Source organism: Vulpes lagopus, chromosome 24, assembly GCF_018345385.1.
Source record: "Vulpes lagopus strain Blue_001 chromosome 24, ASM1834538v1, whole genome shotgun sequence".
Lineage (NCBI taxonomy): Eukaryota > Metazoa > Chordata > Mammalia > Carnivora > Canidae > Vulpes > Vulpes lagopus.
The window spans coordinates 39,832,968-39,856,125 of record NC_054847.1 but is presented as its reverse complement, the minus strand read 5'-3'; the positions used below and the strand labels follow the sequence as shown (position 1 = coordinate 39,856,125).

At 35.8% G+C, this 23,158-nt stretch overlaps 1 protein-coding gene across 7 annotated transcripts in view; it reads right to left on the bottom strand.

The window, feature by feature from the left end:
* WDR7 (WD repeat domain 7) overlaps positions 1–23,158 on the bottom strand; it is a 358,780-nt gene that overhangs the window by 289,922 nt on the left and 45,700 nt on the right. For all 7 annotated transcript variants that reach the window (XM_041739724.1, XM_041739725.1, XM_041739719.1 and 4 more), the window contains one exon: positions 850–1,045. In XM_041739724.1, the coding sequence (XP_041595658.1) occupies positions 850–1,045 (196 nt within the window). The remainder of the gene's footprint in view (positions 1–849; positions 1,046–23,158) is intronic.

Below are 23,158 nucleotides of genomic sequence, written 5' to 3'. Positions count from 1 at the left end.
CTATTGCACCACAGTCCAAGCAGAAATATGTTTATAGCCTGATTTGGAAAAGGACTATTTAAAACAAAGAAAGATGAAGAAAAGAAAATTTGGTAGAAGTATTCTATAGTACAACTAGATACATAAAGGCTTTAATCACGGATAGAAGATGACTTAAAAGAGTAAAAGTAGAATAAAATGTGTTTTTAAAAGTCTAAAGCAGAAAAAAAAAAAAAAAGTCTAAAGCAGAAAATGTTTAGTTACACACTTAAAAATTTCCCATGGAAAATCTTAAGATTCTGTGTATAAACATTACACATAATTGTGTGTGTACTTCTGAGCTACACATGACTTGTTCTATATTATGCCCCATATGTAAAATTTCTGAAACTTGAAATATTAAATGTTCTCTCTAGATCTTGAAACGTTCGTTTCAATTACCTCCTCTAATTAACTACTTCATACTGCTTTCCTGCTGTTTAAATAAAAGAATTTTTTCTTCTTCCACTGTTTCTGAACTTGATACAAAATGGGTTCCTTAATCTTGCTCACATTTTCCATCATGAATTCTATAGAAATCACTTATTTTTTAGTCTGTTGCCTTTGTCTTGTTGTAGTCTGTATATTGTCTTCAACTGCATTCCTTTGAAGATCAGTGAGCTACCCTAAAGTAATTGGCATAGTACAACAAATGAGAGGAAAATTTAAATAGTTCTTTGTTGACAATGATGATAACACTCAGAAGTAAATGCAGCAACCATTTTTACATCTTAAGGCTATTTTCCTCACATAAAAGACTTTTTAATTTCCAGGAAATCAAATTAATTTTCCATTTAATTTTCTAGTCTATCTCTTAACACTTGTTCTTACCAGTGTCCATTTGCCAGACGTATACAGAGCCATCTGAACATCCCACTACTAGGTAATCATCAGAAGGCCTCCACTTGATTACTTGAATAGGGAAAAGATGACGAGATGCCAGCATAATGCATTTCTTCTCTCGCAGACTTAGGAGTCCCACTGAGTGGTCACTGGCTACAGAGCAGATGCAGTGCTGCACTCTTGCCTAAAAAGAAGAATGATTATATTTTAGATTAAATTCAGAATAAAATGTATCTGGCCCTCAATAACATAAACCAAAATTAATTATACATTCATCACTGCTGAAAACCCACCACAGTATTACGTTGTGTCAAGAAATGTGTTCCTTCACATTATACATGAAACACCCAGTTCAATCGTGACAACACTTTAAAAAATGCTAAATTAATCCCAGATTAAAGATGGAAAAGATGCCTTGGAAAATCTGCTGTTCAAATCGGAAGATGACCTTACTAAAATGATCGCCATACAGGGGGGCAGGCAAAGCTGGAAAAAAATTGATCTGTTATTATGCGTTCTGCTTCCACAGTACGAACTTTCCTTTGTTAGCTGCTAGAGCGGGCTTTCTGCAGTGCTTCCTTCTGTTTGTGACTGTCATTTTGGACCTATGTTCTTTCCTGCTTCTTGGCTCAAAAACAATACTCTCCTGGTCCCTCAGCTACAATCCTGCCTTTCAAGAGCCACAGATATTTTGTATTATGTGTAGATGTGCTTCACAGCTTGTCTGTAATGTCAGCAGGTGCACCCCCTCAATGAACACACAATAGCCAATTAAACATTCTGCTGTGTATTCTCTGCTCATCTCTAGTTTTCTGCCTTTCAATTCCTTTTAAAACAAGATGGAATATAAATAACCAAAGACGGTAAAGATGTTCACTAGCAACAGAGAACTGAATTCACAATCTGGACAATTAAAAAGTTAAGGTATTTAAATTTTTAAGACAATTTATAAGCTATTTAAAACAGAACCTTTTAGTGATTTAATAGACTATGCTTTCAGTTAGTTCTTAGGTGAAACCATATGAAAACAGCCACACATCGCTATATATATATTGTGAATAATATTGAGGATGAGGCCCATTGCACTACATATATATGGCTTATCCCTTCAGTGGTATCCAAAGGAGAAACTTTTCAAATCTCATTGGGCTGGGCTTCACCAAAGCAAACATTTTTAGCTAAAGAACAATGCCACGTTGATTGGTACATCTCAACGCGGCAATGAATGGGAAATGTTGACAGGTATCAAATGAAAAGAGGTAGGGGTGGCCAAATGTGCTGAGAAAACGCAAGTTACAGTTGTTGATTTTACCACAGACCTTCAAAGAACCTGTAACAGGCTGATGTGAATAGAATTATCTCTATGAGGGGAACACAGTTATCGCTCATCTCAAAGTTTATTTTCCACGGTAGTCTTAGAAGACTGAGTTTTGGAGGAACACACTTTGGAGAAAACTGCTGTAGCTGATTCCTTTCACATTCTGGCTAGTAAGACACCTAGGCCTGAATTTTCTACTCATCACAGTGGGGGTGAGGGGGACACGCACTTCTGCAGGAGGACTCTTGGCCTCCTCTACCTTCTCCTCTCAGTTTCTCTTCATCATTTAGCTTCATTTTTATCTTACTGAATAATGTTTATTTTTGTAAACAACATAAAATCAATTTTTGAATGAAGCAGAGCATGAATAAAGCAAAGACAGTAAGATTTAACTATCTACTTTGTTCTCAAATTCAGGTATGTTAATCTTTTATTCCGTGTTAGCTTTATTTGTATTTTTTGTTATACAATGATTTAAATACTATAACCAGCAACCAGCATAGCAGGTATTTACTAATTTTAAGTTAAAAAACCAAGTTCAGAAAAATCATGTTATAAACCTTTATTAAAACATCAAATAGAATTTTCCTAAACAAGCATTTTTTAAGCTTAATCTTGTTCTCTGATAAGCATTCAACTGTAACATAAAACATGATTTCTTCCTTTAAAAAGACATAAGGACTGAGGGGTAGCTGACTATGGCACACAAAAATTAGCTTTATAATTAAATAATAAATCAAAATAAAGTGGCAAACTACAAAAAAAATAATTTAAATATGGCAAAGTTAGGATAAAACAGGGCAAAGATATTTCAGACCACATAAAATGAGTTCCACCAGACATACGTTGCTAACCAAAGATAACAGTTTGATACATGGATGCTTTGCATTTCTACAGATTACCGTTAGTAACAACTTTGTATTTATCAAATATATCCATCCTTCAATTCACAAAAAGGGATGGTTGCCACATTAATGATTAACTACTATTACTATTTAGCAACATCAAATTGCCAAAAAGGAATCATTTTATTTCTCTCATATACGAAATAAATGTTTGCAGGGATCTTTTCCTCTATGTATGATTTACTAAAAAGAATGCCTTCTGGAGAACATTTCTTTTCATCTGTCCACGCCCTTTAATCAGGTACCCATCTGCCACAGTGCACACAACACCCGCCACTGCTTGTGACTCTGCTACTTTGACTCACAAGCTCCTCATCTTTAAATGAACTACTGTGGGCCCCTGGGTGGCTCAGTGAGTGAAGCATCTGCCTTCAGCTCCCGTCATGATCTCGGGGTCCTGGAATGAGCCCCCATTGGGGCTTCTGCCTCTCCCTCTGCCCCTCCCCCCTGCTAATGTGCTCTCACCCCTTCCCCCTCTCTCTCTCAGATGAATAAAAACTTTTAAAAAAATAAAAAATGTTTAAAAATGAGATAATGCTTCACTGATGCCATATACCTCACTAGCTGACTCGCTGGCCCCCAAGTCCACAGTCATCTGAGTCCAGGTGCACTCTTGGTATTCCATTTCAAAGAGAGGCAGGAGTTGGGGTGAAGTTTCCAACAACAGGTGAATTTTCACCAAGATTCTTTACTATGTTTTGTGCTCCTCAAGCTACAATCTACAGGTAGATCTTAACATCCAAGGGGATACAGAAGTACTGACAACTATTGACCAACACATTCTCTCTGCCAAATGTCTTACGGTAGGATGGTTTATAACCTAGCAGAGAGAGGACTGCAGACACTTAGTAAACAAACAAACAAAGGCTTCCCCATTCCTATGAGGAACTTAATCTCCAGGCATCAACTCCCCAAGAGAAGTTTCAATTTTCACCCTCCCCATTTATATATACAGGTGGGAAAATTTAAAAATTCAAGAAAATGTAATCCACCCTCAAGAAAAGACTTATCACTGTTATTACTCTACATCATCTTATCACTGTTATTAGTAAAAATAAAGGACAAAAGAAATACTAAATAACAGCAAAGGATCTTCTTTTAAAAAGTAGCACTGGGTGTTATTCTATATGTTGACAAATTGAACACCAAAAAAAATAAATTTATAACAAAAAAAAGTAGATTAAATCATATTCTGAAGGGAAAAAATAAACTTAATTCAAAAAATTCTAGCTTTTCACTACCACACGAAAAACTAGTACCTCAGTACCACATATACACTTACACAAACATGCTTTGAAGAACAGTTCTGTTCCTCTTTCACACAGTGCAATAATGATGAAAATAGGAAAATGACATGCCCCACCCCCACACACAAAAAAAATGTGTGGTCCAAACTAAAAATGACATACCATCCCTGTAAATGAAAATAAGCATCTGAAGAGTTAACTCTAGCTTTACTGTAATAAGCAACAGTCTGGAAATAGCCAAAATAATCAAGACAGAAAACAAAACAAAACAAAAAAATCAATACTGCTAAGCCCAAGAAAGCATAGTTATTAGAGGTACTTAACTCACAAGAAAAGATGGTTCTCTGCTTTTTAAATATGGATTAAAATAAATCTAATTTTTCTTCTTTCAAAAAAATGCTAGTCCAACTCGTGTGAAGAAAACTGGCCTAGAGTGGAAATAGCCCAATACAGTAAAACCTCATTAATTTTGATTCCACTAATTAATTGTGGGTTGATGGTTACCTTCACAGGCTGTGTGAAAACAAATTAATGGTATAAACAAAGCAAATGTCTAGCCTATTTAAATGTAAAAGGAAAAAAGGCCATTCTCAAGCACCACTTTGGTATTAATTTTAATTCAAACAATGAACAGAGTAATGATAAATAATTCTCAGCTATCTGTTAAATGAAAGCACTTAAAAGATTTGCTAAAATGCAATTAACTTGGTTTCTTATCTGTCCTCAAAATTACTAAAGAAGCACTTCTTAAATAATATTTAGTAACTCCTATCTCTCATTTAGACCCAGCTTCCCCACAAATGAATTACCACAATTCTTTTATTATTAAATTATTAAATTCCAGGGATCTTGGTTCTTGAACATCTACTTCACCTACAATGACTCATTCCATAATTCAATTAATTTCATTCTACTTTGTTCCACTTTAACCTGGAAAAGTCACCTAAATGTGACTTAACGTCAAGGACGCTGTAAGGGGGTTATGCATAAGACATTTAAATTGTGTAATTAAAATAATACAACTAAAAAATGTGAACCTCATGCATCTATGCTACTTTTTTGATCACATACCCATTCATTTAAAAAAAAAGTTGTAATGTATTCCCACTGTATGTATATTTAAAAATTATATATGTGCTCCTGTGCCAATATATCATGTACATTGTAAACCACACACAAAAAATATGTTTTAAAAGAATGACTTGGGGGTACACCTGGGTGGCTCAGTTGGTTAAGGGTCAGTCTGCCTTTAGCTCAGATCATGATCTCAGATCCTGGGATTCAGCTCCCATGTTAGGCTTTAGCTCAGCGGGGAGCCTGCTTCTCCCTCTCCTGCTACCACTCCCCACTGCTCATGCTCTCTCAAATAAATAGGATCTTTAAAATATATATAACAAAAAAATAACTCGGGGCTCCTGGGTGGCTCAGTTAAGCACCTGACTTCAGCTCAGGTCATGAAATCCGAGTCCTGGGATGGCGCCCCACTACCCCGTCCCTGTCTGGCTCCTTGCTCCATGGGGAGTCTGCTTGTCCCTCCCTGCTCATGTGCTCACTCTCTCAAAAAAATAAAATTTAAAAAATAAAACATTTTATTATAAAAACATAAATAAAAAATAAAACAAATATAAACATAAATTGTAAAAACATAAATAAAACATTTAAATAAACAAATTTGAGATGAAAGGAGACACCTTCTTAAGTGTCTAAGGTTAATTATGTCAGCACTAACCAACACCTCAAAATATAATATACAGCTTTAGAAGGATTTCATTGCTAATGATTGTTGGATGTAAACACAAACGTTATATAAATACACATTTTCTGGCCACCCTCCCGCCAAACTGACCAAATGATCGCTGCCTTAAACCATAAAGTTGCTGATTAAAAGATACTGAAGTTCCATCGGAAATATGTTCCATCATCATTTTCTGTGCCCATTTTGTGGTAGCCGGGTGAGGAACCAGACAAGCACACCTTGCAAGAGCAATGCTGTTGCCTCCTCTCAGTAGCAGGTCTGCTCTTTCCCCAGGTAATATGTGCCCACGGAATGTAAGAAATAAGTGAGATACAGTTTCCTTCCATCTACCAAATGGTCAGAAGCTCAATTTCTTAAAGTTAAAAAAAAGGATATAAGCAAGAGCTTTAGTATTTTATTCCCTTACGCCAGTTAAATGTCTCACAGAAGACACTCCACAACCACTGCTAGGACAGACTTACAGAGTGTGACTCATGAGCACCAAGTACAATTTTTCACTGTTTTGATACTCAAAACTTGTACAGCATGGACTGAACATCCTATCAACTTGTTCAGTACTTTATAAGTGATTGCATGAACATCACTTTATAAGTGATTGCATCAACATGATTATTCATGTTGAATCTTAATAATTCTGCACTATACTATTTTTTGCCCAAATACTATTAATTCTGCCCTAGAAGCAATACATATCAATGACATCAAAAGCTAATTAAAAGCAAAGGCTAACAATAATAAACAGAATGCTTAATGAAAACTGTATTTTTATTTGATGAAAAAAATTAAGATAACTGGACAAGGAAATGGAGGGAGATACTGGACCAAAACATATATATTGCAGGGCTAATTTTTCTTTCTAGATAATTTTGATCCTCAACCAAGGTCTCATTGAGTTTGCCAGTAAATAATCCTCACAATACATTAGTGCTAAGCAGCAGAATGCCACAAACTATCACAGAATCTGATAGAGTCAGAATATACCACCTAGGTCATCCAACCTGACCTTATGCATTTTACAAGACTTCATTTTAAACCATTCCCAGAAACCTCTTATGTAACCAGTTCCTAAACATCTGCCGTGAATTACAGAAATTAGAGACAGCTAGTTTATCCCTTCCACTAGCTCTCTGGGGAGATGATCCTGCATTCTAACAGTTCCCAATATAAATTACATACATATATTTTCCCTACTTTTACTAATTTATTTTCTAAATTATTCTTTTTCATTTCGTGAGCAATCACTTAACTCCCCCCCAATTTTTCTGAGTATTCTCTAAATATATGATAACTACTGTCTTTCCTTTTAAATATGCCCATCATTTGACAAGCTATAAATGACCAGCTTCTTTTAGTCATAAATCAATCTCGCTATTCTCTTAATCATTATTTCTCATACTTCCCAGAACTCTTTCTATGGAACATAAATGTGCAGTTAAGATGCATGATTTATCACTTTTAAATATTCTACCTGAAGGAAAAAAAGAGCCTAGAAGTATTCATCTCATTTCCATATTTTCATGAAACTAGTTTAAAAATTTTTTTTTAGAAATCCATAGTTCATCCCCCCCCCCTTTTTTTTTTAAGGAAAAAGAAAGGTAGAGAGCTTTTTCTTTGATAGCTGTTGTGGAAAATAAAGACCATGTAATCCAACCAAAACAGTGACTAACCATCTAATGTTTATGTTCTATATGAAAATAGGACTTCAATATTTTTTAAAGATTTGTGAGAGAGAGAGAGAGAGAGCGCATGAGAGATCATGAGCAGGGGGAGGGGCAGAGGGCAAAGCAGACAATCCGCTGAGCAGGGAGGCCAACACGGGGCTCGATCTCAAGACCTTGGGATCACGACCTGAGCTGAAGACAGATACTTAACCAACTGAGCCACCTAGGAGCCCCAAAAATAAAGCTTTTAGAAACAAGTTTTAATTTCCTCATTCACTATATACAATTGGTAATAGCGGGCTAATCAGAATTCCATCTTTCTTCAACTGCTTCCTTATTAATTAAACAGCCCAAAAAAATGAATTTGATGTAAAATGGGGCACCTAGGTGGTCCAGTGGGTTAAACATCTGACTCTTGACTTCGGCTCAGATCAAGATCTGAGAGTCATGAGATTCAGCTCTGTACTGGACTCCACACTAGGTATGGAGCCTGCTGAAGATTCTCTTTCCCTCTGCTTCTCACTTTGCCCCTTCCCTCATCTCTCTCCCTCCCTCTCTTAAAAAAAAAAAAAAAAGTCCATCAGCCTTCTTTTCTCACCCCATAATTTCTGATAAAGTATCTGATGTTTGTTCTTAGTCCAGTCATTGTTTTTAAATCAAATTTCATCATATTTCTGGATAGGGAAAGATTCCAAGCTTCAAAAATATGCAAGAAGCTACACAGAAAAAGGATAGATTATGTAAGAACAGGAGAAAATTTGAATAGAAAGCACATATGCTTAACATTTCAATTAAGTTAAGCATTCATACAAGCACTAAAATCCCCAAGAAAAACAAATAAGCAAAGGACAAAAAATGTCTCAAAAAATCATTAAAATCTTCATAGAGAAATTTCAATATCTCAAGTAACCAAAAAAATGCAAATTGAAACAAGATATTCTTTCCACCTATCCATTTAGCCAAAGATTTTAGAAATTATAATAGCAAACACCCAGCATTTATTGGGTTCTTACTTTGTGCTGGGTATTATTCTAAATAGTTGGCTAAATTCCAAATGTTATAATTCATCAGTCTCACTACAACCCTCTGAGGTAGGTATAATTATTATTTCCACTTTACAGGTATGGCAACTGAAGCATGGAAGTAAATACAAACATTTTATGCTGGTAAGAGACAATGAAGTGGGCAATGAGTGTAGAAAATAATTTGCTACTATACCTCAGTCACCTTAAAAACACGAAAATTCTGAGGTTCTAATCTTAAAAAAATTCATGGAATCTATCCAAGGGAACAACCATAATTTTAATTTAAAAAGATGGTATAATACATATGTTCAAGTTAGGAACAATCTACATATCCAAAGTTGGAGAACTGCTAAGTAAATATGGTATCCTCACATAAATATGGTAGGTTATACAATCATTAAAAACTACTTTCATGAATAAGATAACTTGGAAAAGTTAACATTAAATGAAGATGCAATGTGCTCAGATAACTATTATCTACGATATAATCACAAGTATACAGTAGGCAGATTTTAAAAGGCCACAGGGAAAGCTATCAAAATGTTCATTGTGATTCTCTTATATGTACAAGGATAACAGGTGACCTTTTACCTTCTTAGCTATTTCTTCTGTCAAACATTTTCAATGTTGTGTTAAACATGTAAAATTGCAGCTAAAACATGTTTTTATTTTTTTTTTAAGATTTTATTTATTTATGAAAGACACAGAGAGAGAGAGAGAGACAGAGACACAGATTGAGGGAGAAGCAGGCTCCCTTCAGGGAGCCTGATGTGGAACTTGATCCCGGGTCTCCAGGATCAGGCCCTGGACCAAAGGCGGCACTAAACTGCTGAGCCACCGGGCTGCCCCTAAAACATGTTTTTAAAAAGCAAATAATGTATTATAAGTAATAGGAGGCAAAAGGAGTTTAAAAAACTCCAAAGCTGAATGATCAAAGATGAAAACTAAAGGGTAAATACAAGAGAAGTGGGCAATGCACAGTTGTCTAAAGGAAAAGTAGGATATAGAAATTTGAAAGAATGGCTGTTTTGTTCTACAAAGTGCAAGATAAATATTCAAAAATTAGCAATTTAAAAGTATGTATGCATCAAAGTCATATACCTACATAAATCGATAATGAAAATAACAGATAAAATTTGGAGAAATACAATTATTTTTAAATACATAATGACATCTAGTAGGAGGCAGTATGCACAGTGGATAAGCTCAGACCATCAAGTCGGACTAGATAGCACCAAATTCCAGCTCTACCACTTGCTAACTGTGTGACTGTGGGAAGTTATTTAACCTCTCTGAACCTCATATCTCTGTATAATGTGATTAACAATGACCGCGCCTCAAAGAATTACTGTGTGAATGAAATATACACAAAGAAATTAGCACAGTGACTAGCATATCATGCATACAAAAGATAATGGTAGTATTATTTTTACCATTGTTATTATATACCATACATTCTATCTTTTAAAATGTAAATGTATTTTCTGAAGGAGTTGCCAATGTTTAGGCATCTACCAGGAAACAGAAAGATGTTTATAATTCTTCAATATATTAGTTTTCTTTTTCTGTATTTTCTCTTCATATTAGTATCTCTGCTTTAATCTAATCTGTATAGTTCCACCTGCATAATCATCACTGTCAAATACTACCTTAAAATTACATTAATAAAGTTTTTAGCACTTTTAACAATGTAAGTCAATAAAAGTATTCAATCCAACAACTCAATGATCACTTCCCACTGTTCCTGAATGTTTCCTCACACTGTTTTGAATTTACTTTATAACTTTTCACTTCGTGTCTTTAAAATGTTAACAAGCTTCCTTTAATTTCACTTACATATTGTTGGGTCTTAGAGACTGAGAAAGTCAACACTGCAGACTGAAAATAATCAAAATTCCTTTTTTTTTTAAAGATTTATTTATTTGAGAGAGTGAGCAAAAGAGCACACATACAAGCAGGGAGAGTGGCAGAGGCAGAGGGAGAAGCCAACTCCCTGCTGAGCTGGAGCCCAACCCCTTGGCTGGATCCCAAGACCCTGAGATCACGACCTAAGCCACAGACAGACGCATCTACTAAGCCACCCACGAGCCCCCAAACTTTGGGTTACACACATTCAAGAGTTAAAGTCTCCTGTCACAAAGGGCCCCCCTTCTCAGAGGTCAGAGACTTTCGACTCCTAGTGGCTGTTGGTCCTGGCCTTCCATTTTCTGATGTCTCACTCAGAAAGGTGAAAGGCACTAAATCTATCTCCCCTAGTGACTGTGAATCTGTTGGCTCAGCCTCAACCTATTTACCCCAATTACACCTGCATCCTTACAAGAAATAAACACTGAATTTATGCCTCTGATGTAATTATGGAATATCTTTTTTACCTTCTCATGAAAATAAGTGGGTTCATAGATACTGACCCCATTTTTAAAACTGGAGATACTAAAAGAATATGTGTACCTCCTACCAATAAACTACTAGAAAATATATACTAAAAATACTTTTTTGTTTCTGGCTTGCTTTTTAAGTCTCTATCAAAGAACATTAGAGAAACCTAACCTTCAGTGTCCACAATTAAGCAAGAAATTTGTGCCTCGCCAATAATTTATGCCTAAGTAAAGCAGTAAATTAGAGTCAAACGTCCCCGTTGAACATCTGGGGTCAAGCTGCCAAAGGCTTCGCAAGGGTAATAGTCAAGCTCTTCTGTAATCTGCCCACAAATTTCCATTAGAAATGACACAGTTGGGGCCACTCAGACAAGAACACTAATGTTCGGGTAGTGAGCAGGCAAAGCACAATACTCGAGTGCAATTTCTAGGAAATTAGTTGCTAATCTCCTGAAAGTTCTGTCTCATGCAACAAAAAGATGCAGTTACACTGAGAGAGAAAGGGAACTCATCCCTCATTTGGGCAGATCCTAAAACCACCTGGCCATCAAGGAAACAAGGAAATGAAAAGTTGTTCCTGATACAGGAACAAAGTGTAACTATAATGAAGTCATTATAAAGCTGGAAATGAATGAATACATTCCCCAGATTTAGACCTTTATCATCCAAATGAGAATGTAGGTAACTGCAAATAGAAATAATAAAATGGATATAAGGTCCCGCCGGCCGCGCTCCCCACCTCGCCTGTGCCCGCCCCGAGCCCGCGTCCTGCACTCGCCCCACAGCCAGGGACACGCGCCGCGCACCGACGCCGACGGAGCGGACATGGGCAGAGCGATGGTGGCCAGGCTCGGACTGGGGCTGCTGCTCCTGGCGCTGCTCCTACCCACGCAGATTTATTCAAATCAAACAACTGTTGTAACACTTTCAAGTAACTCCTCCCAGAGTACCTCGACTGCCCCAAATCCAGCAAATACCACCACCACACCAACTGGCGGTGCTCTGCTGTCAACAGCCAGTCTCTTCGTGATCTCGTTCTCCCTTCTACATCTCTACTGTTAAAAGACTCAGGCCAAGAAACGTCTATACTTCCCCATCTTCTAAACCCAATCCAAATGGCGTCTAGACATCCAGTGTGACAAGGAAAAATAAACAGGTCTTCATTGAATCTGCTAATTCCACACCTTATTGACACAAAATGTTGAGGATCCCAAATTTGATTGGTTTGAAGAACATGTGAAGGGTTTGACTAGATGATGAATGTCTATTAAATCTACTGGAGTTTCATGTACAAGATGAAGAGACCACATCCAAGATTAGATAAGAGATAATTTCTTTAAATGTGGCTTAAGAAGTATGGACATGTAAAATTCTACCTTGAAAATGAGAATAGATTTTCTCTTACCGAGATGTAAAAGATGGGATGTGAACAGATTCAGTTTTCATTCGGTTCATTAAATCTTTAAGGCCATAAAACGGTTAATACAAAAAGCTTCCATGATTCTATTTATATGTACATTAGAAGGAACTTCCAGGTGTTACTGTAAATCCTCAATGCATTGTTTCAGCAGTACTAATTTAATGCCTATGTACTCTAGATAAAAGTTTTACATTGTTAAGCTATCACTGTTTCTTGGGAACTGAACTCTTTCCTCTGAGGCTTTGGGTCTGACATTGCATTTGATTTTTTTATATAGTAATTGACATGTGCCAGGGCAATGATGGATTGGAATATACCCCCGATTGTGAAGCATAACGAATAAATTTTGCTTAAATACTTATCACTTATTCCTATTGAACAAGGGTGCCAGATTCATTTAGCTAAACTGATTCCAAAGAGTGGAAGTACGTTGACTTCAACTAATTTCAAAATGCTTATTTCTACATAGATGGAGTACTTCTTACAATTTAAAAAATGATCTGTTTTGAAGGTAAAATCAACAAATCTTGAAATTAAAAAAGGCAAAATATGTGCGGGAGCCAAAAATCATAAATCAAGTATTTGGGAAGTGAAGACTGGAAGCTTGCTTACATTAAATTCGGAAAAACTTTTATACTTTTTCTGTAAATACTTTTTTTAAAAAAAAAAAACAAAACTCTGAATCAGAATAGCCACATTTGGAACACTTTCTGTTAGTCAATATTTTTAGATAGTTAGAACCTGGTCCTAAGCCTAAAGTGGGCTTGATTCTGGAAAGTAAATCTTTTCACAACTGCCTCGATGCACAGAAAGCTTTTTAAAAATAGACACTCTAAGGTCTTTTGTTCGCATGGTCACACACTGATGCTTAGATGTTCCAGTATCTAATATGGCCACAGTAGTCTTGATAACCAAAGTCATTTTTCCCATCTTTAGGAACCTACACCAGAACAACAATATCCAACAGATCTCAAGCTACTGTGTGTGTGAATGAACATTATGTTTTGTTTCATCCCTGAATGCTGTACATCAGTTTTGGATTGTATATTGTGTTTGTGTATTTATGCTTTGATTCATAGTAACTTCTCATGTTATGGAATTGATTTGCATTGAACACAAACTGTAAATAAAAAGAAATGGCTGAAAGAGCAAAAAAAAAAAGAAATAATAAAATGGGCGTCTAATAAAATGGGGCGTCTGGGTGGCTCAGTCCGTAAGTGTCTGCCTTTGGCTTAGGTCATGATCCTGGGGTCCTGGGACTGAGCCCGCATGGGGCTCCCTGCTCAGTGGCGAGTCTGCTTCTCCCTCTGCCTCTGCCCCTCCCCCTGGCTCATGTACACACTCTCTCTCTAGTAAATAAAATCTTTTTTTTTTTAATTTATTCATGAGAGACATACAGAGAGAGAGAGGCAGAGACCCAGGCAGAGAGAGAAGCAGGCTCCCTGCAGGGAGCCCAACGTGGGACTCGATCCTGGGTCTCCAGGATCATGCCCTGGGTCGAAGGCAGGCACCAAACTGCTGAACCACCCGGGCTGCCCAAATAAAATCTTTAAAAATAATAATAGTAACAGAATAATAATGATTTAATGAGTTCCTATCATAGGCTGGGCATTAATTCCAAACACTTTACAGAAAGTGTTGCTAGAGCTCCACAATGACTTTTAAAGTCACCCCAAAATGAAGATACAGATCTGGGTCTACTTGGTTCCCTGCTCCACCTGACATCAATAACCAGTGGTTCATTGTTGTAGGCTCCACATGCCAACAGCAAAAAGTTTTCTCCAGCTTCTTTTGAAAGCTTTCACCAATGTCTAAGAAAAAAACCCAGATATGACTTAAAAAAATTATTGTACACTTACTGGCATTTGTTATTTTTAGTATACATTCTTCCTTTCTAATCTTTTATCATTCCATTTCCATTCCACTTTACTCTCTTATCCAACCTTTCCTTTGAAGAATATCATGAATAGTTTACTTTTCAGGACAGCCGCATATTTTAGCATTTTGTTTCTTCCAAATACCCTAAGTTGGATAAAATAAAGTACCAAAATGGTCTCACATACAACTAGCTTGCAGCACATACAAAACCATTACTCTGATCTCTTGGTCACTTTTTTCAAAGGAATATACAAATATGTCACATCCCTGCCAGCGTTTGCCATAGATAGATCCAGCAGGTACTAGTAAGAACTTAAGGGCTGCAGACTCCTCCACCGAACATACACAGTACTAAGTACATCTGCAAACAAAGGTTGTTCATGTACCATATGATTCTATACATACCCATAAAGCTAATATATTCAAATACCATAGATGTCACCCTTTTAGGAAGTCTTCCAAAACCACCCACAGCTAGCCTACTAAGTGCCCATTCTAGAACTTCCCTGAGGGACTGGTACTCAGGCGGTCCTAAAAGGGTACTTCACAACATTTACCCTGCTGCTTTAAACCTGCCTGTTTTCTAGTATGACTCCCTCATTGGATGAAATTCTGCCAAATAGGGACTACCTCTTATCAACTACCAAATGCCTGGTTCTTGAAGTACCTGGAATACAGCAGGCACTCAAATATTTGCTGAATGAATGACTATTCAAAAATACATTGCACGTAACTGAATAGTCACCTCAAAAAGTCATTGTTATGGCCTAACAATTTGTGCCATTTTAAAAAATATTTTATTTATTCATGAGAGAGAGAGAGAGAGAGAGAGAGAGAGAGAGAGAGAGAGAGAGGAAGAGACACAGGCAGAGGGAGAAGCAGGCTCCATGCAGGGAGCCCGATGTGGGACTCGATCCCAGGACTCCAGGATCACGCCTTGGGCTGAAAGCAGGCACTAAACCGCTGAGTCACCCAGGGATCTGCAATTTCTGCCATTTTAAGATAGACTTTAACTCATTTTAAAATTGAGTTATGATTAAGTTACTCAAGAAAAATTAGTCTTTATGTCATACTGTATCTTCAGCTCAAAATAAAAATTCAAATTAATCAACCACTTCATTCACAAAGTTTAGTACCAAATGACTTCTATTATTAAAACTAATCATGCCTGATACAATCTTCTCTACTCCAAAAAAATATGACTTAAAAGCTAAAAAACGCCTTTCTAAGATCGAGGAAAACTAAATTTCTAGAGTGTTTAACACAATATAAGCATAGCCTGAATAGAACGATGCAATTTTTCTCATTACTATCAAAAAGACCACACACTAACAGTCTCTTACTAATTTTCTCAGCTTCCTACATAACAGGGTGTATTATGATATCTGAATACATAAATACTATAATATGAAAAATTATTTATCTTGAATAAAATGCTAGCAGTAAAAATCTGGAAAACATGAAGTTATAAAGAATAATAAGCTAATCAGAATGGATAGCCAAATAGTACTGATATATACATTACTGCATTTGTGTCTTCAAAATGAGAATTGGTGCTATTCATGTATACATACTCTGCATACATCCACTTAAAAGCCTGAATATTAGCAAGGCTTAAAAGATAACAAGGATGATGGAAAGTAAGGAGGGTTAATAGGTGGTAAAAACCTATCCCTAAGATTTTAAGGGATAATTTAGCAATACCTATTTAAAACACTTTTAAAAATCAATATGCCCTTTTATACAGAAATTCCACATCTACAAATGTATCTTAAGAAATCATCTCAGATGTGCAAAAATATTTAGGTATACTATTTTGTATTCTCACTGGTGACCAGAGAAAAATTTTTTCAAGCAGTATTCTAAAATTTCTGATAAACTTAATTAACCAAATATTAAATATGATGTTGGAATACACAATGTGACACAGAAAGATGAACAGAACATCTCTCGAAAACATTTGGGGATCCCTGGGTGGCGCAGCGGTTTGGCGCCTGCCTTTGGCCCAGGGCGCGATCCTGGAGACCCGGGATCGAATCCCACATCAGGCTCCCGGTGCATGGAGCCTGCTTCTCCCTCCGCCTGTGTCTCTGCCTCTCTCTCTCTCTCTGTGACTATCATAAATAAATAAAAAATTAAAAAAAAAAAAATTTTTTTTAAAAAAAAAAAATTAAAAAAAAAAAAGAAAACATTCGTATTCTAACATTTAATTTAAGAAAATAAAATTAACTTCAAAAAGACAGGTTGCATGCATAAAAACGTGAAAAATGGTATCCAAATCTAAGAGAAGTAAATGTTAAAGGAAAAAAGATTGTTACAGCACATTATGTGCCTTGTGATATATTTCAGAAAAATGTTATTTCGGCCTCTTCATTTTGTTTAATTTGTACTACCAAAGTTTACTCTGCTTGACTTTAGAGACCATGTCATAAACAATGCTTTTTAAATGTAACATTCAAATTAACGACAAAAGCCTAAATTCAAAAAGGTGATAAGAGCTAATTCAGGCAAAAGCTTTTTAAAAAGGACAATATATTAAAAAGAAACCTAATTTGTTCATTGTTAATGGCTGTGAACGTCAGCTATGCTAGCATACGTATAGTCACATACACCATTCATGTTATCATACCTCGGTCTCTAAAAGCGGGGGATTTTAACGTTGCCAAAGGGAGGCACAAACAGGTTAGATGCCTGACATTCCAGTTTTCACAAACTCATGCTGCCCCCTTCTGGATACTTTTGGAGATTATGGGACAATACAAATTTATTAAGATAAATGAAATGTAATCATTTTTAAGTAATCTATTAAAGAAGTTAGCCTATATATTCATATAAAGAAACATATATATATATTACTGGTACAAAATTTATTTGGAAACATTTTCCAAAAATTCCATTTTGGATAAAGTTCTGCTAGAAGCACACAGCTTATAATCCAATCATCCATGCCAATGACGTAACTATTATATATTAAAAGTAAATAAAATATAATACTTAACAAAGTCACTTTTTTTGTTCTCTTCCATATGCATTCCTCTCACACCCAAAGCAAAGCAGAATGTGAATTTGGAACTTACTTTTTCAGTTCAATTTGATAATTTTATTGCCTATGCATGTAACCATAAGTACATAGTTTGGACTTGTGTGGTTTTTAAATGTAAATAGTATCTTATTGTATAACACACACAGATGTTCCATGTCACAGGCTGTACTTCTAAATGCAGCCACTCGCTCTAAGTACAGATTAATGAGGAAATATGGAGAGCTCCATGCAAAGATGTTGGTAGCATTCTACAGGTAAGAAATATTCTACAGAGTCACTAGTGTTATTTTTTAATTTCTGCGTTTTCATGCCTATCAATAATCTTGGCCTGGCTTACTAGGAAAAATGTTTTTTAAAGCTTTCCTGACATCTTAAAATTATTTTCTTAGTACTTTATTTTTTTTAATTTATTTATTTTATTTTTTAAGTACTTTTTTTTTTTTTAAGTCTAGTTCCTTTATCTGAAATTAAAATATGTGGAAATAAAATATACCTGGATCTTGGAGAGTAGAATCCTTTATACTAGAAGCTATAGTGTAAAAAAAAAAAAAAAAAGATGAATAAGAGGGGAAGCTGGCTGGCAGGGAGGTGAAGGAAAGAGGTCAAATCATGCTTACGTAGGTTACTATTCCTAAAGACAGAGACTTGGAAGGAGTTTCCTACTGCAGCATATCAGAAGCCTTAAGAAAGCTGCCCTCCCTTTCAAGAGCTCTCCTCCTCAAACTCCCTGGGAATTTGATGTATTCTTTGGTCTCCTCTAGCCTACAGTTCAGATATTGGAAATTCACCCAAGCCAACCTCTAACAACTACCCAAAACTGGAAAGCATTCTATCTCTAACAGCTCTACATTGCTTAAATTTCTCAGTTTTAGAATAAGATTGATCTAAAGTGCTACATTTTTAAAGCATTAAAACATTCTAGCATTGAAAACCTCTGAAGGGTTGTAAAATACTACACTCCAAGTTAAGGGAATCACACAGTTGGAGAATGGGCGGGGGGAGGGGAGAGACTTGCATTTCATTAATAAGCTTTAATACATTTTGTATTCTATATGGCTATTTATAAAATATTTTAAGACACTACAATAAGTAATATTCTCAGTGCAAATGAAAAGTCAAAATTAAAAATTCAAAATTTTAGCAAGCCTATTTTTAAAAGATTTTCCTAAAAAGTCTTCTATATGAGTAAAGTGCCAATCTAATTTTTTAATAATAATTTAAGAGTTCCACTTTAAATTTGAATCCTATTAAAACTGCCTCAGAGCTTTAACTTCTGAACAGCAACATACAAGGTGAAAACCACTCTTTTAAAAACAATAAACACTGGGCAGCCCAGGTGGCTCGTGGTTTAGCACCACCTTCCGCCCAGGGCGTGATCCTGGAGACCCGGGATCGAGTCCCACGTCGGGCTCCCTGCATGGAGCCTGCTTCTCCCTCTGCCTGTGTCTCTGCCTCTCTCTCTCTGTCATAAATAAATAAATTAAAAATCTTAAAAAAAAAAAAAAAAAACAATAAACACAACTTGGAATGACCAACAAAAATGGTGTAAGATCATATGCTATGTTATAGAATTCAGATACTAGTTAAGTCATTTCAGTTTCCTTCCAGATATATCTTTCATATGCATAAATAGCACACACGTTATCTTTCAAATATACACAGTGCATGTACATGTACCTTTCCTGTGTACTCACAGCACATGTATACATACCTTTCTTGTATACTCACAGCATGTGTATATGTATCTTTCACATGTACACACAGCACATGTGTATGTACCATTCATGTGTTCTCAAAGCACATGCATATGGACCTTTTGCATGTAGGTACAGCATGTGTACATGTATCTTTTGTATGAACAGCAAATGTGTATATATCTTTCTTATGTACATATAGCATATGTATATGTTTCATTCACATGCATATACAGTACAGGTACATGTACTGTTCATCTGTATATATGATACATTTTGTTTCATTAAGAAACCAAACCACCAAAAAGAAAAACCACCCCAAACTGAAGTTTTTCCCTTTATATTCAATAACCTTAAAAAGAAATAGAAGTGACAACCTAATATTAAAGATCTCAAAACTACCAATTCCATCATCACTCCCAAAGTTGAAACAGTCAAAGCTCACAGCATTGACAAGTTTCCCAAAGCTACCCACTTCTCTGAGTACCTAAAATACTCCCCCCTCCCCTTACCCTTCACTGCACTTTGTTAGTATCTCCCCTTTACCATATATATAGTAGGCCTTGTAGGAGACTTAAAATGCAAAGCTGTATTTCTGGGAACACTTAAATACATTACATGGCAGACAGTAACACTGCCCCCAGAAGCTTTATGAATTGTTCTCAGTAACCCTTTAACACTATACAACCCTAAAGTATTTCAATATTTCATGTCTCAAAGATACCTTCAGTAAAATTTTAACTTTCTTACAATTCTTATAACTATAATTCTTATAATTTCTTACAATTTCTTAAAATTATTTAAAATAATTTGCATCATATACAGAAGTTAAATCTCAGTTATCTGGACTATCTGAAGAATCAAACTCAATTTCAAAGCACTCTACCTACCAAACAAATTTTTACTATTTTGGGAAAAAATTTAAATCCCTTTAAAAAGTGAAAAACAAAAAAATCTTCAAAGTAAAATAAAAAATCTATTCAATTTAAGTACTCTGCATAATCAATACTTGTAATTAGGCCATATTTATCACCTATGAACATGTCAAATTTTTAAATAAACTCCTATCATCATTTAAAAATAGAGAAATCAGGGATCCCTGGGTGGCGCAGCAGTTTGGCGCCTGCCTTTGGCCCAGGGCGTGATCTTGGAGACCCGGGATCGAATCCCACGTCGGGCTCCCGGTGCATGGAGCCTGCTTCTCCCTCTGCCTATGTCTCTGCCTCTCTCTCTCTCTCTCTCTCTCTGTGTGACTATCATAAAAAATAAAATTTAAAAAAAAAATAGAGAAATCATTTATTAAAAATAAAGTATACACAGGCACTGAGCCTGGCATCAAATTAACGCTAATTTAAAACAAGAATATGGAAAGGTTTTTTGGTTAAAAAGATGCTCAAATGGGACAAAAATGATGATGGGGAACAGGGGAAGAAAGGATGATAAAGAAATAGCTAGAGAGTAGGAAAGAAAGTACACGTCATTGGTCTGCTAAGGCATGTATGTGGAGTTATGAAGGAGCATACAGTCCACCTCAGAGCAGCCTGCAGCCTTCTCTACCGGGTAGACAGGATCTCATTCCTTCTTCACTGTCTCCCTAAACTAAGAAATGATGATTTGCTTCTATATATTGGTAAACACGAAATGACTATAAAATAAAGGAAAAATCATCAATTTTATATATTCTTGATTATAACGTAAGTAAATTTTAAAACACAATTAATATATTCCTCTATTTTAGGACAACTTTTCCTGGAAAAAAAAAAATTGCAAGAAGTCAAAACCCAACTTTCTGATTCTACCGGCAGTAAAAAAAAAAAAAAAAAAAAAAAAAAAACCAGCTCTATTCTAATCTAAAAAGCAGATGACAAACTTTTTTTTTTTTTTTTTTTTTTTTTAATTTTTATTTACTTATGATAGTCACAGAGAGAGAGAGAGAGGCAGAGACACAGGCAGAGGGAGAAGCAGGCTCCATGCACCGGGAGCCCGATGTGGGATTCGATCCCGGGTCTCCAGGATCGCGCCCTGGGCCAAAGGCAGGCGCCAAACCGCTGCGCCACCCAGGGATCCCAACTTTTTTATCTTTAGTCATTATGTTTGTCTCCCAAAGACCAGATAACAACTTTAAAATGAAAATATTTTCTGCTAAAAGAAAATGACACGAGATCAATTTTTGCAAGGGACAACTCAAGCACTGACTCTTCATTATGTCATCAACTCTAACTTCAGCAAGATAGTCATTTGCTAAATATGTAGCAAATATCAAATTCTTAGTTTATTAATCATTTAGGCTCTTTGACCTGCAGACATATTACTTCACGTCCCAAAGCCATCAGCTAAATGAAAAGGTTATTAACCAGGTAGTCCCTACTTGTTAAATTATTACAAAGCTAAAAGCAAAGTCTGTCTTAATTGGTACTTTTGAATGTCAATTAAAAATAAGAGAATCTCTGTTAAGTCTATAAACAAATTATGAGTCATATGTTATCTTCCCAGTACCAAATTTCCTGGTCTGTGTCCTTCTTCCTCCAATTAGTGAGGCACCTGGGCCAGCCTCTTGTCTAGTAAGGAGCCCATTTCCTATGTAGTTTGCATGTGTCTACTAGGTACCGTTCTACTCACTGACAATTATTTCTAAAAGCAACTGGTCAAAAACAATTTATTTTTTAAATATCCACTTGGAGTTTTTATAAAATAAGACAATGCTCTCATACAAAATACAAGCTAAAAATAATTATATATTAATATAGGTTCACACAGAAAACGTGATCTTATATAAACCACTCCAAATTCTTTTAATTATATTTATAATTTAAAATATGTTTCTCTTATATTTTAAATGTTTTATTCTTATAACAACAGAAGTCTTCCAAATCAGAACTAATTGCTCTAACCTGGTATAATCTTAATAATCAACTTCAGCATCAAAAAATTAGTTCACCAGATTTGCAATCAGGGATGAAAATTCTGTTTCACTATAGGGCCTAATTACTGCAAAATGCAGTTTAGGACAGGTGGTAACAGTGCTACAACTCACAGTGCAATTACGATGATATCTTTTTTACTAAAATAGACATAAGATTAGTCATTTAAATAAACACATAGCAACTGTTTACAGTGATGGAGATAAGAAACTAACAACCAGGACACTTGGGTAGTTCAGTGGTTGAGCAGCTGCCTTCGGCTCAGGCAGTGATCCAGGAGTCCTGGGATCGAGTCCTGCTTCAGGCTCGCATGCTTCCTCTGTCTTCTCCCTCTATGTCTCTGCCTCTCTCTATATATGTCTATCATGAATAAATAAATAAAATCTATTTTAAAAAAAAGAAACTAACAACCAAATTGAAAAGAAAGGAAAAGGCAGGAATAAGAAAGAAGGAAGAAAATGATTAAGAACCTGAATTTGAGGGTGCCTAGGTAGCTCAGTTGGTTAAGTGGCCAGCTCTTGATTTTGGCTCTGGTCATGATCTCAGGGGTCCCGGGATTGAGCCCCACGTCCGACTCCACAGTCAGCTTGAGGATTCTCTAATAAATAAATAAATCTTAAAAAAAAAAGAACCTGAATCTCCAAGTCTGACATTAAAAAAAAATAATAATAAAAAAATAAAAAAGACAACTGGCACTAGGACTTCCTATAACATCACCAATATCAAATCAAAAAAAAATCTAGCTCTGGCAAAAAAAGAGCAGATAAAATTATTATCGGGAAGATTAAGGAAGCAGAAAGGCCATGGAAAATTTCTTGGGTTTTGAAATGAAACATCTGGGGAACTCTGCATCAGATACGCAAGTAAAATGCTTTTCCATCTCAGTAAAAGCATAACTTGTGAGGCTGAATGGTTTTGATAAACATGAAGCCCGTGTGTAAGACAACAGCATGTGTGCACGCACTCATATGTGGATGCTGGGGAATGGTGAGTACGCACACAAAGGGAGCTAATCACAAAAAAAAAGTTCAGGATTAACAAAAAGTAAAAGAAA